Source organism: Euprymna scolopes, chromosome 7 (assembly GCF_053919585.1).
Source record: "Euprymna scolopes isolate OS-2025 chromosome 7, ASM5391958v1, whole genome shotgun sequence".
NCBI classification, from domain to species: Eukaryota; Metazoa; Mollusca; class Cephalopoda; order Sepiida; family Sepiolidae; genus Euprymna; species Euprymna scolopes.
In genome coordinates, this window is record NC_136488.1 from 124,773,581 (window position 1) to 124,791,165 (window position 17,585).

A 17,585-nucleotide genomic window follows, 5' to 3' on the forward strand; every position below is an offset into this window, starting at 1 on the left:
GGGATCTCTGACGTAAGCATGTAAACTCCGTCTAAAGTAGAAAGATGATAACCTAACACTTTATAACTCATCGTCGTGTGACCTTTCGAAGGTTCAATCCTTACCACAGGTGATAAGTAACGGTTGACACGTCTATCCAGCTGATTGAATGAGAATAGTCTAATCCCGTGAATTAAATAAACAGTTTAGTTCGAAATTCCGTATTAGTTCATAAATTTGAAAAAAAAAAGACACAGCTGAAGAATTTTGGACGTTACGAAACCAAGACGAGAATAATGCAAATTTCTAAATTTTTATTTTATTTTATTCTTTTATTTATTTTTATTTTTCTAAATAAAATAATGACGCCTCTATACCATAGTTCTGCTATAATTGTTGCAACCGAATTGAAAGTAAATATGATAGCGTTTTAATTCATAATTTTACGAATTAATTGAACTGTACACCTACAAAAAATAAACTCTGCAAAGAAAATTGTTGAATTCCAGTTAAATTAACTGTTTTTTGTCGTAGTTACCTTTGCTGAATATTGCATACTGAATTATTTTTATATCTATTATTCGAATGTTGGTGATTTTCTAGAATAGCCAACAAAGCAAAGAAAAGGCGAAAAAAAAAACAAAAAAAAAACACAACAAATAAATGTTACCAAAGGCAAGATAAGTTGCCTTTCTATCTACCTGGATAAATTTTGCGTATTTTAACTTATTTTAAGGTGTTTTTACTCTAAAAGTAAAGGCAGTGTAAAGCATGTCAAGTTAGAACGAAAAACAAAATGATGGTCTCGTTAGAATCATGGTCGAGCCTCGATAATCGCTCAAAATTCAAAAATTAAAAATACTGAGAAACCAATCCAACATCAAGAGTGCAAAAAATGTAGTGTTCTATCAGTATTTTGTTTAATTTTCGATTTTTGAGAGATTATCAAAGCTCAACTATGGCTTTAACGAGACAATTTTGTTTTTTCTTTTTACTCGACAGGCTTTACAGTACCTTTATTTTTAAGTAAAAAACCTTACTTGAATGCCTACGAGACACTACCCTCCGGTGTCTAAGGTCTCTCTGTACAAGGGTTAGCCAGAACAACCTTGCATAAGGATACTTTTCCCTAGAACTGGACTAAATATTCAAAATCACATAGTATTCGCTGCCCAAATAAGATCTACGAGCAATGGTACCTTCTCCATGTGATGTTACCTCAAGTAACAACACGAAACTGGATACTCCACCAGACCAGATGAATCCAGTAAGACCAAGAGACCAGAACGGAACATATACTACAACGTATGAAAATGGTTAATTGGGGAGAGGAAAATTATGTTCCCAATTTCTTTACTCGGTGTTTGAGAGATAAAGAAATTTAATGGAAAATTCGAATATCTATGTATGTATCTCATATAGAGATTCATGTTAGTCCCAGGTTGTGGTCCTCTGGATTTTTGAGAACTTCGATTGAAGTAAAATAAAACAACAAAGTAAGAAGAGTAACTTATCTTGCCTTTGGTAACAGTTATTTGTTGTATATTTATTTTTTCAGCCCCCCCCCCTTTTTATTTGCTATACTGGAAAATCATTCGAATATTTATTGAAATAAAAAAAAAGTGAAGTAAAAGTAAATCGAATTTGTAAACATCCATAAAAATTTTGAAGTTTTTTTTTTAACTTAAGATGGTTACCATTGAAACAATATTATCTTAAACAAATTAGTTCTAGTTTTATAGCAACGTGGACTAATTAATAATTTAATGACCAAACAATACCGTAATAGTGAAGTTATATCATTACGATAATGTTTGGTCATTAAATTATTCATTGAACTAAATCGTTATAGTTTTGAGTAAGATACTATTGTTTCAATGACAGTTATCTTAAAGTTGAAAAAAAACTTCAATAGATATATATATATATATATATATATATATATATATATATATATATATATATATCATTACTATATTTGAATGTTTTCTGTAAACCCTACAACAGAAAATATGTTTTCATACAGGAATGCTTGATCAATAAAATTTCTCGCAGTAATTCATGACAAGACACTTATAAAAAGTGTGTGTGCGTGCATATTAGTAAAAGGGCTGACAAATTTTCCTTCCCACATCCACATCTTGTCAAGTTGATGTACAATATTGAACATTACTCGAGTTCATTCGGTTCATTGTTTTTTATCAATATCGTCAGGTTTTGTTTTTTTTAAGTTTCAGAAGGAACAAAAGTTCTTGATACGGCGAGGAAAAGGTGTAAAAAGTAATGTTTTCTTCAGCATAACAAGTAAACCGTCATACTTCAATTTTGACATTTAAATGATTTAACTAATTCAAAACAGAAATAACTTTCGGATTGTCCCGACAGGAAGCCAGCCTTTTCATGTAATAGATTATTTGAAGCATGACCGACCAAGTTTTTTTTTTTTAATTTTTAATGAAAATGTGAGAATTTTTCATAATAAAACCATTATACAAGAGCTCCAGTGTCCATGTTTTTTTCATATACGTAACTTTTATGAATACACACGGATAGGGAAATTTTTTTTCAAGTGTTATTTATAATAATGCGGACAGTGTTGAAATAACGGGCATTTTTTTTTTTTTTTTTTACAATAAAAAAAAATGTAAAAAACAAGTGTATAAAAAATAAATGTTATTAAAGGCAACTTACTCTATCTGAATAAGATTTTAGTATTTTAACTTATTTTAAAGTGTTTATTCAGTTCGAAAAACAAGTGTCTAGTGTTAAGTGAGAACAAGAAATCATTTAGAAACCCATTCTTAACATGAGGAGGGGCTGTTTTTTTTTGTTTGTTTAACTATTCTGTATTAACAATTAATTGAATAAACAAAACATAATATAAAAAAAATCGAATTCGAAAATCCTATCTACAAAAAAAAAAAAAAAAAAAAAGAAAAATAGCATAAGTACCAAAATGTAAACATGGCTACATTTTGAATTATTTTTCTTAAGTTCTCTACCCGGGCAACGTCGGATAAATATTAGTAAAATTGATTCAGGTTTATGAATAGTAAATTTTTACTTACTTTCCACCTTAATCACCTTTAAAATAACGACTTTTACAGGTTTTCGGGTATGCTGAAAACGAATATTATTTAAATTTACCGCAAATAAGTAATCTTTCGGATATTAAGTAATGTAATTTCGGGTTTGTATTACTGTACACAGATTCGAAAAAGTTGTCAAAAACAAATAAATGTTATCAAAGGCAAGATAAGTTACTTTTCTACCAAACTGGATATATTTTTCGTGTTTTTATTCAATGTAACATATTTATTCAGCTCGAAAAACATAGTGTTTACCGATTAAAAACCCAGATAAAATACTGTTAAAAACTTGCTCAATATATGTTACCGTTAGGTTGACATATATTCGGCGGGTTTTTAATAGTATTTTGTATAGTTTTTTTTATTTATAACATCTTTTCCCAAACTTACCGTGTTAAGAGAAAATCAAACGCCATCTTGAATTTTCCAATACATCGGTAAACACTGTTTTTCGAGCTGAATAAACATGTTACATTGAATAAAAACACGAAAAATATGTCCAGTTTGGTAGAAAAGTAACTTATCTTGCCTTTGATAACATTTGTTATATATTTGTTTTTTGACAACTTTTTCGAATCTATGTGTACAGTAATACAAACCCGTAATTTCTTATGTTAACACTGGTGGCCATTTTTGTACGCGCGTGTGCAAAAAAAAAAAAAAATGTGCAAAATATCGATTATCTAATAATTTCTAGTTCAATTAAAAGTTATTAACGATTCGTTTTTGCTCGTAAGACGGAAGATTAACAATGAACTAAATATAAAATGTTATATATAAAAATTAAAAAAAAAAAAAAAAAAAAAATTTTTAACCCGGACAAAAAACCGTTACCCTCTTTTTTATGCAATCAGTCTAAATTGTAGAAATTCCACAGGTTATGTAAAACAATATCTTCAAAGATATTGTTTTGTGTAGTTTGAAAAAGTTTATAACAACCGTTGTTGCACGTTGCATCGTCATCTTATTGTTCGTATTTACGGAGCTTTTAAAAATGATTAAACAAATCTTGTTGACGTTGCGTTCTTTGATGAAATAATTATTCTATTATTTCTTTTTACTTTACCTTTTAATAATTGGAACTTCTTGGGTAGAGATCGTTCGATTTTTTCCACCTTGCTAAAAACTTCATGTATCTTCATCGAAAAAATCGACTGGATCCGTAGCATCTGCCACTCCTCCTTTCATTATCCCATCTCCTGCCACCGCCACCTAGTCACACATTCTCTATTTCACCTCCTACTCCTGCTACTGCCATTCTATCTACTCATTCCCCCCTCCCCGCCACTATCATTTTAAATGTCACCTCTCCCCCTTCACTCCTTCTACACTGTCTACTCTTACTAATTCCATTTATCTCCTCCCACTTTCAACTCCTCCCATTCATAACAACACTACTACTACCACCACGATTGAAACGAACAACATCAGTTGTAATAATAATAATAGTAAGCGGTAGTCATAAATCTGAAAGCTGTTACTACTACAATTACGACTACTACTATTCTATGATAGGAGCTTGACAAACCAAAAACGAAGTCGTAAGGAACGGACGGACTTGGATGAAGGCGATAAGCAAACACTTCATATACGCAAACACAGAATAAGTTTCCCAGAAAAAAAGCCTTTAGAGAGAAGGCCTCAATCAGACCACTTTTTTTTAAAACAAAAACGCTCTTTACTGATTTTCCTGAAACTCTTGTTGTATTCTCACATTTTCAAATTTTACTTCCATATCACGATATATTATTTATTTATAATATACGTAAAAACCTCGTGATCACTACTGCTACTACATTCGTATATCCTACGACTAGTAGATCTAATAATACTTATTGACAATAACTTAGAAGACACTTTTTTTTCTTTCATGGGTACATCATCAGATATTTTGCTTGATTGTTTAAAGCCTCAGTCAACTATTTTTAAAGTATATCGTTATTATTAGACCCGTTTTAAATTTAGCAAGTTTACATTATACAACTTCGTTATTATTGATTATATTAATTTTGTTATTTTTTGCTTTCAATTAGACTAACTTGAAATTATCGATTATAGTTCTAGATTTCTTTTAATTTTTTTTCTTTTATATCGGCAACTTTTTTAATACTTAAAAAAGTAAATAAATGAAAATTGTATTTTGAAACTTTGATATTTATTTAATAAAACAAAGATAGTAACTCCGATTTTTTTTTAAATTTTAGTTTATCATTGAAGAAAAAAAAAAAGATATTGTTCACATCATTTTTTTTTTCAAATTTGATTTTAAAAAAAAAAAGAAAAAAAAAAGGAAACTCATCATTGAAACACCTATCGATCCCTTTCTCAACGTCTATCTGTCTACAGCAACACCAGCAAGAACGCCACCATCACCGGACCAACTTTCCGAGAAGTTTTCTTAATACTTCAACTTAATTAGCCCAGCCAAATTTCCCCCTAAAAGCAACTCTCGTTCTAATTTCAATACCTAATCCAAGGGTTTGTTGAAACCTTGCCATCTTGATCTGCTGTAACCACCTCGTGCTAACACCTCGAAGTGGACTGGTTTGTTCCCCATTCGTCTTCGAGATCACCCAGGGGACACTTTTATCTTTTGAGGAACGGACCCCAGTCCAGGACGGCGGTCTCCGTGTCTTTACATGCTGGCCCCAACCAGCAAAGATTTTAATTTACTATTTACGACATGAGTAAGAAGGTGAGTCCAGAATACTTTACTATTAATGGCATCCATTAATTAATAATCATGTTGTTGGTGTTGTTATTATTATTATCATTATAACTTTTTTAAATGCTGTTTTCCGTTCTTTGATATGATAGAGGCGAGGCGCCTATGAAAAAGCATGTTTTCTTTGTTTTCCTTTAAGCTTTAATTCAGATTAGGGCGGATCTGAACGAACCCCCTCCCCCAGAACGGCTTTCGGAATAACCCCCCCCAACCTCCCCATGTTAAGAACGGCTTTCGGTTTTTATAATTTTTTTCAATGGATTATTATTGATTGGACACTAATATTGGGGGGGGTAATTCTCGATCCCAAATGAGAACTAATCGACAACTTAAAGGTTTCAAAATTGCATTGTCATGTTTAAGTGTTACGATAAACCATTTGTCGTATCAACAAATGACTGACATGTGTTTACTTCCTGACTCGTCGAAAATGACGTTGAATCGTTAAATTGTTTATTAGAAAGTATTTTGAATTTATGGTTAAAAATTAAAGTTTCGGTTTTTGTTTTTGTTTTTTTATTTTATTTTATTTTTTTTATTATTATAAAATTACTATAGTCTATATAATTTAGAGTTAGTGTCCAAATACAACAATCGTTCTCCGGATACTCAAAAACCTCCGATTGTAGATGGGAGTGATTCTTACCCAAATTTCAAAAGCATGAATCAAGTATTTTCATTCGCATCATCTCTGAACCAAAAGGAAAAACTTAATTTTTCTACCCATCTCTTATCGTTTCACAGAACCCATTTTTGTTGTTCGCTTGTACAATGTACATTCTTTTATATTGGATTTCGTCACAACTACGTTCATATCTAGCAGAAATAATCTTTAAAATGCTATGAGAACAAAATTATAAACTTAAATCGTTTAAAACAAAAGTAAACAAAAGACTTTGGTAAACTTTGTTTAACGTTTCGTATATCCCTAGGTATTTCCACTTTGGAGGGAGGGCTGCAAACTCTTGGGATCTAATTTAAAAAAAAAAAAAAAGCACTCACACGATAAAACTTTTGCTAATTTATATCAATATAAACCGTTTGCTAAAATGCACGACATAATGTAACAAGTAGTAAACAAAACCTAGTTTTTAACAATTTCGTTTGCGATCTTGTTTTTAAGATTCTCCCACATAAAAGTTGTTTGCGTCTTAGTATTGGGTTACATTATTTTACTTTTTAAATTATAACTTTTTGTTCTTTGTCCTCAAATTTAGATGACTCGATTTTATTTTTTTGTTTGTCTCATATTAGGATTGTTATTTCTTTTTATGAAAACTTCAACTCCGCCTTTGTTCGTTTTTTTTTTTTTTTTTTTTTTTCGCTTTCTCCAGAAGAACACAAACTTTTATATATATATATATATATATATATATATATATATATATATATAAAAGTTTGTGTTCTTCTGGAGAAATATATATATATATATATATATATATATATATATATATATATATATATATATATTGAAACAGCGAAACAGTACTGTATGTGGATACTTTACTTTGGACATTAGATTCCACGTTTTTAAACTTATGGTTAGACTGGTGACGTTTTTCTTGGGAGACCCCAAAATAAATAAAACAGAAATACGAAGTTAAGGCTAACTGCTGATAATGGCTGAATATCGAGAACAAATAACAAAGTTTTTTTTTTAAGACACGTGCTCGTTTCCGGAATATGCGTGTTCATGCATTTTTGTTCAGGTTTATCGCGATCTTGAAAAATGTCAAGATGTTTTAAAAATTGTTATTATTATTATTCTTCCTGTCGTAACATGTTTTTCGTTATCTATTACAAAAGAACAGGGCTTGTTTTGTTTTTTGTTTTGTTTTTAAAACGATTAATAAACTAAAAATGGGTGCGTGCGTGCTAGTTGTATGGTATTCGATTGTTATTTAAAAAAAAATGATAATCATTACTTTGACCGACATAAATTATTATAAATGGAATACAGTTGGGAAATTAGTTTTAAAAAAAAATGCAAACAATTTTTTTCCTTTATTTACTAATTTGTGATCTATTTGCGTTGAAAATATTTAAATCATCTTGTAAGCGTTTAAAGTTCTTTAAATATCTGATCCGAGGAAAGTAGCCATTTTTTGTTTAGTGAGTTAGAGTAACCTAAACACTCAGATCAGATATTTTACAAAACTCTAAAAACTTTTAAGCATTTTAAACAGAATTAGGTTTAGAAGCAAACTTGTTTTGAACTTATTTTCCGTTTCCTTTAAAATACTTTAGATCTCTACTGAGTACCAAGTTTACGTCTGTTCAGAGGTAACAAAAAATCTCAAGGTTTTATCATGAGTCTTGTTGTACCTACCCGGTGGCCGGTCTTGGCAGGAAGTTCCTATTTATATACCCACCACCCCAACTCCGCGAAAGCAGAGTTTGACACAAGATCGATGATTAATGTGGAGAAAAATTCAGCTTCTCGAAAAAGAGATTGAGGCAATAAATAAAAATTCTCTCAGTCTAGAAGGATTTCTCCACTGATCGAGGACAGAACAGCTGAAGTGCAGTCTGTAAACGTAACATGTACTATACTTTTAAATCTTTATTTTGTACTGATGCACTGATGCAGAGAGTGATCCGGACGTAAATAATAACGTTATTATTTAAAAATCCATTCTTAACATGGGGAGGGGAGGATGTGTTGTACTTCAACTTTACAATTGAATAAAAAAAAAACCCATAAAACTTTAATTAAACTTGGAAATACGATTTAAAAAATAGCGCGGATCACTTTCTCCACTAGCACCCTTTATTTTAGCTTTTTTTATTTATTTATTTATTTTTTGTAAAACAAATTTTGGTGCATAGTCAGAATTTGTGGCGGCAATTAAAAGTAAAGAAAATGCAGAAAAGTCTGTATGATGTACGTACCAATCACGGAATGAAGATGAAATATTCCAAAAATCGCGTAGTTTAATCAAGTTTTTTTTTTTTTTTTTTTTTTTTTTTTTTTTTTTTTTTTTTTTTTTTGCATTAATTTAAGAAAATCAAATTTTACGCCCAAGTGAGTTGTAGTGTTTTCGTCTGCCATGATGAAATCCGATGAAATAAATAAGGGGGAGGCAGCTCAATTCGAAGTGTCGAGGTAAAAATTTTGAAAGTTAAATATAATTATTTGGTCATTACATTCTTAATTTTGTTATAGTATATTTTTTTTTGTTTAATTATTTGATCTAAATAAATTCCAAAACATTTAATCTTTTTAATAGACGAGGATTTACCAAGAATTTAACACTTTTTTTTTAAACAGTTGAAACGTTTTCAAAATTCCTTTTACATTTCCAAGGGGCACTAACTATTAACAAGATTAAAATGACCGTCTTGTTTACAGATAAACCGAAGTGCATTCTGGTAGATTTAATTTCGTAATTAAATTATATATATATATATATATATATATATATATATAAACGTGTTACTATGTTGAGTTCAATATTCGATTAATAAAATAATCAGTCACGCCGACGTAACACGCACGTGAGTTGTCTTATGATGTTATGAATAAAAAATATTCATTGCTGCTGCAGTGCTGCAATCTGCATGGGTTTACGTTTTGTTTTTGTTATCACAATTAAAAGAAAATCACAATTAAAAGAAAAAAATCAATTTCTTTCTTTTATTTTATTTTAAGTGAATAAAAAAAAGAATTCTTTCTCTTTAATATCGAATATTTTTATTTTATTTTTACGTAATTTCGTAAAATGTGCTCATTCGCTTTTTAATTTATCATTACTTACTATAGTGTTTGTTCTTTGATGAAAGAGCAGGTACTTGCTATTTGCACTCTCCTAATCCTTGCTAATGGTATCTTATTGCATCATAGCAATAATACTATTAAATTTCAATGCCCTGTAAATACACCAAAGTACAATACTGCCGAGTGAATAAAAAAAAACGCATTTTTTTTTTTTTTTTCCAACACTATTTTCCTTTTTATAATAAACTTATTTTAAGGTAGTGTTTATCCCATGCATAGTTATTCCAAACTTTGTAGATAATCAACTATTTAATAAGTGCATGCCGTTTAACTAGAAGATCCGAAAAGTATATGAAGCTGACTTTCCTGTATTCTTACAGGAGTGACCTTTCCCAAATTACACGCGTTTGTTGCAACGAACTTTGTTGTAATATTTGTACGTTTTTTCTCGCTTTTGTAAAAGAATTTTGAATGGTTTTTAATAGAATAACATTGATTTTATTTTTCATACTAATTCTTGGGATTTAACCAAAAAATGGCAAAATTTTCACATTTGTTCTTTTTAAAAATATCTCCTTACACATTTTCTATTTTTAACTACTTATGTCGACTTTTTTCGCTTTGTTAAAAATAAGTACCTTTTACACACATAAATAAAATTGTAGAGCCAGTTTTCGTGTGTGAATATTTCTCGCCTCTACACGATTTGCATCTATTGTCTTTAAGGCAAACCATAAAAATCCCCGATCAGTCTGCAGCAAACGGTGCTTTCATCGATTCAATTCCTAATATTAAAGACTTCTTACTCTTGTGGTTTTCCAGGTTTTATATTAATTTTTATTCATTAAATTGTTAGGTGAAAATACAGAATAGTTAACAAAGCCCCCCTCTCATTAAGAATGTCTTTCTAAATAATCTGCTGACATGCTAAAATAATAACTTTATTATTTAGAAAGACCTTAACATCAAGAAGGACCTTTTATATACTATTCGATAAATTTAGAAAAGTGAAACTCTCGCCAGAAGTTATATTACGGGAGAGGAACTTAATCTAACTTGACTCCGTTTGTTGGGGGCTTTCTTTCAGTCGGTGATTCTTCTGGGGTGCTTTTTTTTCTTTATTTACTACTCATAAATCGATGATTTACTTATTGATATGAAAAATAGAATATTGTAAAATAAAACGAACTTTTAAAAAATAATTATGAAAGTAGTCTTATATCTTGCTTCAATTAATAATTTACGGATCAGTTAAATTTAACTTTCAAAAACTGGTGTTAAAAAGTAATACAAAAACAAACGGCCTACTTTTAAAAAAGAAAAAGTAGAACAAAAATGAAAGTAAAAAAAAAAAAAAAAAATCCCGGAGAACACCCGGTAGATGCAGTTTTATATAAATGTTTTATTTTACTTTATTCGATCTTAACTCGGCTATATCTACTTATCTTGTTTTTCGTACGAATACGAATCTATTTTCAGTAAAGTGAAAGCCACACGACTAACCTAAATATAAAAACGTCTCGAAATGCTTTTTTTTTTTTTTTTTTTTTTTTTTTTTGCGAACTCGCATTACGTTGTTGTTCTTGTTGTTGACTTGTGAGGAATTCGGAATTACATAATCTCTTAAGATGTTGAGCACTAAATTCATTCATCAGAGTTAAAGATTTTAGAACATGTTGGACGACGATTAAGTTTTGTGTTTCGTAGTTATACTAGCTTAAAAGTTTAATAGTTTTGGAAAAAGTATGTTTGTTGGAGGTTATCGCAATACGTCAAGTCAGCATTAGGTGTACATTATTTATTTCATATCCTCAGTATTTCGAGATAGATCTCGCTTTTTCAAAGGAAAATTAAGACTTATGATCGGAGTTTGTTTTTGTTTGCGTATCTCTTATTACTGGACACATTTTATCGAAGCGCTGTATGTAATCGTTGGTTGAATATATTGTCAGAATATAGTTAAACTTATAAAGGGAGTATAGATGTGTTAAATTAATACTTCAATGTTGAGTTCTAATCTTATTAATTTGTAGAATGACTCAAGTTCTAAGTATCGCCTTCTTAATTCTAAGATTACCTATCTTTTATTAAGTAGTTTCGATATTTAGTTATTTCATTTACGTTATTGCATTTAAATAGATGTTTTATTATGAATGATACTTTAAATTTGAAAATGAAAACTTAATATTCTTTACTTAATTCGGCCGGAACAATAATCACGTAGAAATTAAAAAAAAAAAAAAAAAAAAAAAAAAAAAAAGCAAACTCAAATAAAATTTGACATTAAATATTGTATATTTTGTGTTGACTTTCTGTTGCAATTATGGTACGTTTATGATATTTAAAGCTTCGTCACTTTGGGAGGCACATCGTCGTGTACTTCTTGTTGGTTTCACCAATTTACTTGTAGTCTTGAAATAGGTATTTTAGAGAAATCCTTGCAATCGACATTTTAAATTGAAATGTTAATTTTTAAAAAATTTAATTAGGCCCAACTTGAAAAAAAAAACAAACTATATTTAATTTATTAAAAAAAAAAATTAAAACTGATTTAAAATAGCATTTTGTTTAAAATTGGAAGAAATTGAAATATGCGTGTTAGATAAAAAGTTAACATTTCACTTGAAAATGCTCTTTTCACAACTCGTACGGTTTAGAGATCCCTAAAAAAAACAAAAACAAAAAAAAAAAAAACATATATGACCTTACTAAAAAAAAATAGGCGAGTTTTTTTTTTTTTAACAAATGCATTACCATTTTTTTCTTGAAAATGTCCTAAAATTAAACCGTTGCGAAAGCTAATTGAACGTTAAACTCGTCCATGAACACACAAAATCCCTCGGTAAGATTGTCTCAAAAACCGACAGAAAATTTCTCTATTTCAAAGGAAAATGAACGATAGAGATAAACTTTAGTTTCAAAGTTTCTTTTTCTTGTTGGAATCGAGTCTTCCTAAGTATTATATAATTTAGAACGATAACATGCAGCATGTATTTCATTCTAGTTTTATGAGAAAGTGTTCTCAGCTTAGATATTATGCAACTGTATTTGCCGTAAGAAAAAAACAAACTTGTTTTAAAAAGCGTGTTTCTTCTAATTAGAATTTCTATAAATTTAGAAACATTGTATCTTCTAAAAACGTTGCTTGGAGAGTTTTTACTTTCATTTTTGTTTTGCCTTAATTTATTTATTTATTTTTGATTAAATCGTATTTTTTAATAGGATTTGGACAGTTGAATTTAATTATACGATATTGGTCATTACATTATTAATTGAACCAAATTATTGTAAAACTTCAACCAATTTTGTCATGGTCATATTGTTTTAATCATTGTAAAATGTGTGGGTGTACTTTTTCAAACTGTTACTGTTTAAATACGTGAGGAATGTTCTAAGAATATTAAAACCAGAAATGTATTCAACAGTTTAAATGTTTCAAAAGTGTTTTTCATATTTCAAAAGTTCACAGAGTAATTCATTATTTTATTGATTTTGACTATTAACAAAATATTAAACTATACAAAAAAGAAAAGCTTAAACGCATTCAGGTGGATTTAATTTCATATATATTTTTTTCTCTTTAATAACTTTTAAAAATGTTTTATTTATTTTCTGTACATCACGTTATTTCATTTTCCATTTGGGGAAAATAAAAGTAAGTTACGTATAACTGAGAAATATAGACAGAAGTACTAACGTAATTATATTACTATAGCGATTTAAAAAAAAAATGTGGCTTGTTTAAAAAAGTAAACTTCTTTCCTTTTGTGAGTCATTGTTTTGCAGTGAGAGCGGTTCCTCCTACGCGCCGGTTCTCTCCATCTCGGGTTACGTTTACAACAATTTCGCATAGTTTAAGTTCTAGAAAACTTGATACAAAGTTGTTCATTCTGTGCATATAACGCATTCCAGTGGCCATGGTAACGAAAACCCACACCTTCACACGATTGTTTGCATAGCGCACCTATTTATAAACACTGTACACACACACACACACACACACACATTATTCATGGTCAGTAAAGGAAAAAAAAAAAAAACTCGTATAAACATTTTTAAAATAGTTTCTAGAAATATTTGGAACATTTCAATTATTTGTTTCTCTTTGAAAATCCTGATGTGTATTACTATTTTCATTTCGAATACCTTTGGAATGTTTGCGTTTTGGTTGGCATTTGTTAGTTATAAGAAAAAATATATTTAATTTTTTTTTTTTCTCTTTTTATTAATTTAATTATTGGCATCAACTCTGGTTATTTGATACAAGAATGACGCAAGCGAAAATCCATGTTTTTCAGTTTAGAAGTACAAATGAACATTAAACAAGTTTTCAGCTTCAACCACATTTTTCTCGTCGCCAACTTAACGACTACAAAATCACTTTCGAACTTCCAAGCCTCATGAAATCCAAAAGACAAGGTCAACCATTCGAACCCATTGTGACAACACAAAATGGGAAGCACAGTGTTTTGAGCTTTCGAAATTCGAAAGTGATTTTGAAGCGTTTTACATTGTCAGTTAGTCTTGCGTTGATGTTTAAAGGCAACAGGTCAAGTATTGTGGTTCGTTTGTGTATTCAAACCAAATAAAAATAACTTTTGGAAGAACCCTCTTTAGATTAATTAATCACTTAGCTTGCTTGTTAGTTTCGTAACGTTTCGGCCGCTGTAACCACCGATTTTTAAGCGCATCTTTTCAAACTTGGGAATCTTTGTCGAGTTTGGGAATTAAACTTCTAAAAAACCTGAAATCGAGCAACCCCCTTTTTTTATATTGGCACCAACTTTATTATAGAATAGTTTTGCTTTAACTAAACTTATTTTGAATACAAAAAATAACCCAGCTACAATCATAAGTAAATCAATAATTTTTTTATTATGGGAATCCTTTGAGATGAGTAATTTGTAAATTTATTGATTTTCGAGCTGTTATCCTCATCTTAATAGTTATTGTTTCACAACGTTTCGACCAACTATTCCATTGGCCTTCGTCAGGTGGTTAACGGTGACGCGATAGGAATGCGGAGTCTTTTAACTGTATCCTCAGTAATTACTGATTCCAGGTGAGCATTGTTCGAAGATAGTGGTTTCAATCCTACCCAAAGCAGGCCATATGATTAGTTGGCCAAAAATGAGGTGAGACGACAACTCTGGAAGCCATTACTGAGGATACAGTTAAGACTCAGCATTCCTGTCCCGTCGCAGTTAACCACCTGACGAAGGCCAGAGGAATAGTTAACTGAAACGTCGTGAACTATAAAGATCAGGATAAGTCCGCAAATAAATAACTAAATCAATAATGTTCGATATTAATATTTTTATGATAATAAATTAAAAAAAATGTTTATAAATTTTTATTTGTCCATTGATTTCCTTTTAGCTTTAATTCTTTCGATTTTTTCGATAATTTAAACTTTTCAAAACATGAAATTGATGAGGTCTTTTTCATCCATATGTTGTTATACATTTAAGTTTTTGGATAAAAGAGCCGCTAATTTGGATTAAAAGTTTTTCTCTTTTAAATCTATAAAATTGCACTTATTTTCCCCCTCTGACAGTGAGATTAAAACGCTGAATTCATCCTCATACTATAAAAGAACTATAGTTTCTACTATACTCATCACACGTATGGGTTCAGTCAAATCTTGAAAAATTTGCATAATGCTTTGCCAAAAGACATCTCAATAATTAAATGTTTTCAATTTCAATGATTGTTTTCATTTTGATCTAACACATAGTTCCATTTACAAATAGTTTTTTAAAGGCTGGGCATTTTTTATTTATTTATTTTTTTTTTTTTGTGAAAAAAAAAACTAAACAAGAAACAAAGCTGTCCGTTTTTTTATAGTCAATTTACTTCTGGATGGATTCAATTTTCAACAAGTTGCGATCCAGTTATAAATTCTAAATTGAAAAATACCCCCCCACACACACACACACTCAATCAAATCGATCAAACAAACAGGTTCATGAGTATCCCGACCTCACAACAAATAATTGGAAGCAGAAGTTTCCTAGTTTTTCAATTTTCGCGGTCAACGTTGGGACAATTTCTCACTTTTGGTGACAATGGCATCTTGCGATTGAAAAATTAAATAGAAAATTAAGCAAAACTTCAGGTTTATTGATTCTTTTTTTGTATCGCTATAGAATTCAAACTTCCTTTTGTCTTGATCTTTCGGATACTGTTTCAAAAGCTGAATATTCTGTGTAACTTGTTAAGAAAACCCCTAATAGTATGAGACTTTAAAAAGAAACCATCTAACATTGCTATTTTTTTTTATTTTATTTTTTTTTTATTTTATTTTTTATTTTTTTTAAGGATTAACATTTTAAGTCAACCATTCAGTTATTATCAAAAGTTCATTGGTTGCGTTTTGTTGTTTTCTTTCTTGCTTTATACATCAACTATTTACTGCCAGAACATTATATCGACTAGAAACTATTTAATGAACACAAATTGCTATTTTAGAAGATCTTTGTCTTCCTTCCTTCTTTTCACTTAGTAGCATATACTTTTATGCCTGAAAGATAAAATAATACTTTTCTTTTAAAGAAAACATTTTAATATTTAAAACTGAAAATTGTTAATGTTTTTTTTTTTTCTTTTTGTTTTATGTAAAATAAAATCCATTTCACGCCTATTGAAATTCCTTATTTACTAAAAAATAATTTCCTCCGGTAAACCGATTATTATACCTATTTACAGTGCCTCCCCACGGGACACTAGGGTCGTTTTTTAACGTGGAGAAAAGGTATAGAAACAAAGTAACTTGAAACTACTAACTCTTTTTTTTTTTTTTTTTTTTTTAAATCTTAATATTGACTGATTACATGTCAGTTTTTGTTTTGATATTCATACTAGCAAGAGAACTCGGTGTTACCCAGGATTGAATGAGGAAATGATTTTGTGCTGAATAATACAACATATAGTTTTTTTTTTTTATTCTTTACATTTTATAATATTTAACTTAAAGTTACTCTAAGGTGAAGCAAATATATAGAATGTAAGGGAATGTAAGTAAAATTACATGAAAATAAATTTTAGTAAATTTTGTAGTGTTTTAATCCTCTTCAGACACACCCGGCATTTTTCGTTAATGAATCAGGATCATGTTCCAAGCCTTTATTAACATTTTTTTAATTTCTATAATTTTTCAAGTTAAAGTAAAACTTATTTCCTTTTATGGATCTCAATTATCTATGCACACACTACGATAACTATGTACATTTTTGATCAAAATGAAATATATAATAGTCCAATTACTCTGAGTAATATAATTTCTGAACGTCTTTGAATAATGGTACTCTATATTGAAACTTATTGTAAAATTAGCTTAGACTTGAACTTGTGTACTTTTTCTTGAATATAAAGAAAACATTTAAAAAAAAAAAGAAAGATCATAATCAGATTCCTTCTGCGATCTTGATACTAAATTGAACACTTAATTTAAAATTGCATTTTGTCAAGTGAACATTTTAGAGTAACTGTCCAAAATAACCGCAAAGTTTTTGTTTTTTTTAGTATGTGAAAAATGCATATTGTTCAAAAATACATTTAGAGATTACTGCCTTGGCACAAACTCGGTTTGATAGCTTTCAAAATGGTGCTGTCAAATTACCAGACATCTGATTTTTCCTTCATGCGTGGCGCCACGTGTTTTCTTCCAGTCTTTCATAAAATATAATTGATTCATCAGCAAACCGTGTGTTATGACCCAAGTAAGCATATTCTCATTGAGTGCAGATTACGTACCCAGTGCATTTACTTCATCTGCTAGAATTTCACCACAAATTGTAGTTCAGAACTTGGGATATCATCAACCTACTCAGCCTTATCGTTTTAAGAAATAATTCTAGCCAATAAGTTCCATCCCCTGTCACATCACCACAGTGTTTCATCACTGTGCTTGATTTACAAATACTTTCACTGAATGTGCACAGATGAACTCCCTGCACTTGTACCCCTCTCCCAGCATCAATACTTCGCACTTGCTGCAAAATCCCACCCTTTTACGGGAAAGGTCCAAAGATGCTGAAAAAACTTACTATTATAATAGTTTCTTTCCTCAGGT

At 29.8% G+C, this 17,585-nt stretch overlaps 2 protein-coding genes across 3 annotated transcripts in view; one reads left to right on the plus strand and one right to left on the minus strand.

The window, feature by feature from the left end:
- Positions 1-4,267, minus strand: part of LOC145279928 (85/88 kDa calcium-independent phospholipase A2-like) — a 421,383-nt gene extending 417,116 nt beyond the window's left edge. Inside the window, exon 1 of the mRNA XM_080131500.1 lies at positions 4,135-4,267. The gene's annotated coding sequence lies outside the window, so the exon portion shown is untranslated. The remainder of the gene's footprint in view (positions 1-4,134) is intronic.
- Positions 1-17,585, plus strand: part of LOC145279929 (transcription factor MafK-like) — a 208,054-nt gene that overhangs the window by 32,552 nt on the left and 157,917 nt on the right. Inside the window, exon 1 of one of the 2 annotated variants that reach the window (XM_080131504.1) lies at positions 4,318-5,763. The exons of the other annotated variant lie outside the window; for it this stretch is intronic. Within the exon in view, the coding sequence (XP_079987630.1) occupies positions 5,752-5,763 (12 nt within the window). The 5' untranslated portion in view covers positions 4,318-5,751. Of the gene's footprint in view, positions 1-4,317; positions 5,764-17,585 lie in introns of those variants that run through there. 2 annotated transcript variants of the gene reach the window in all.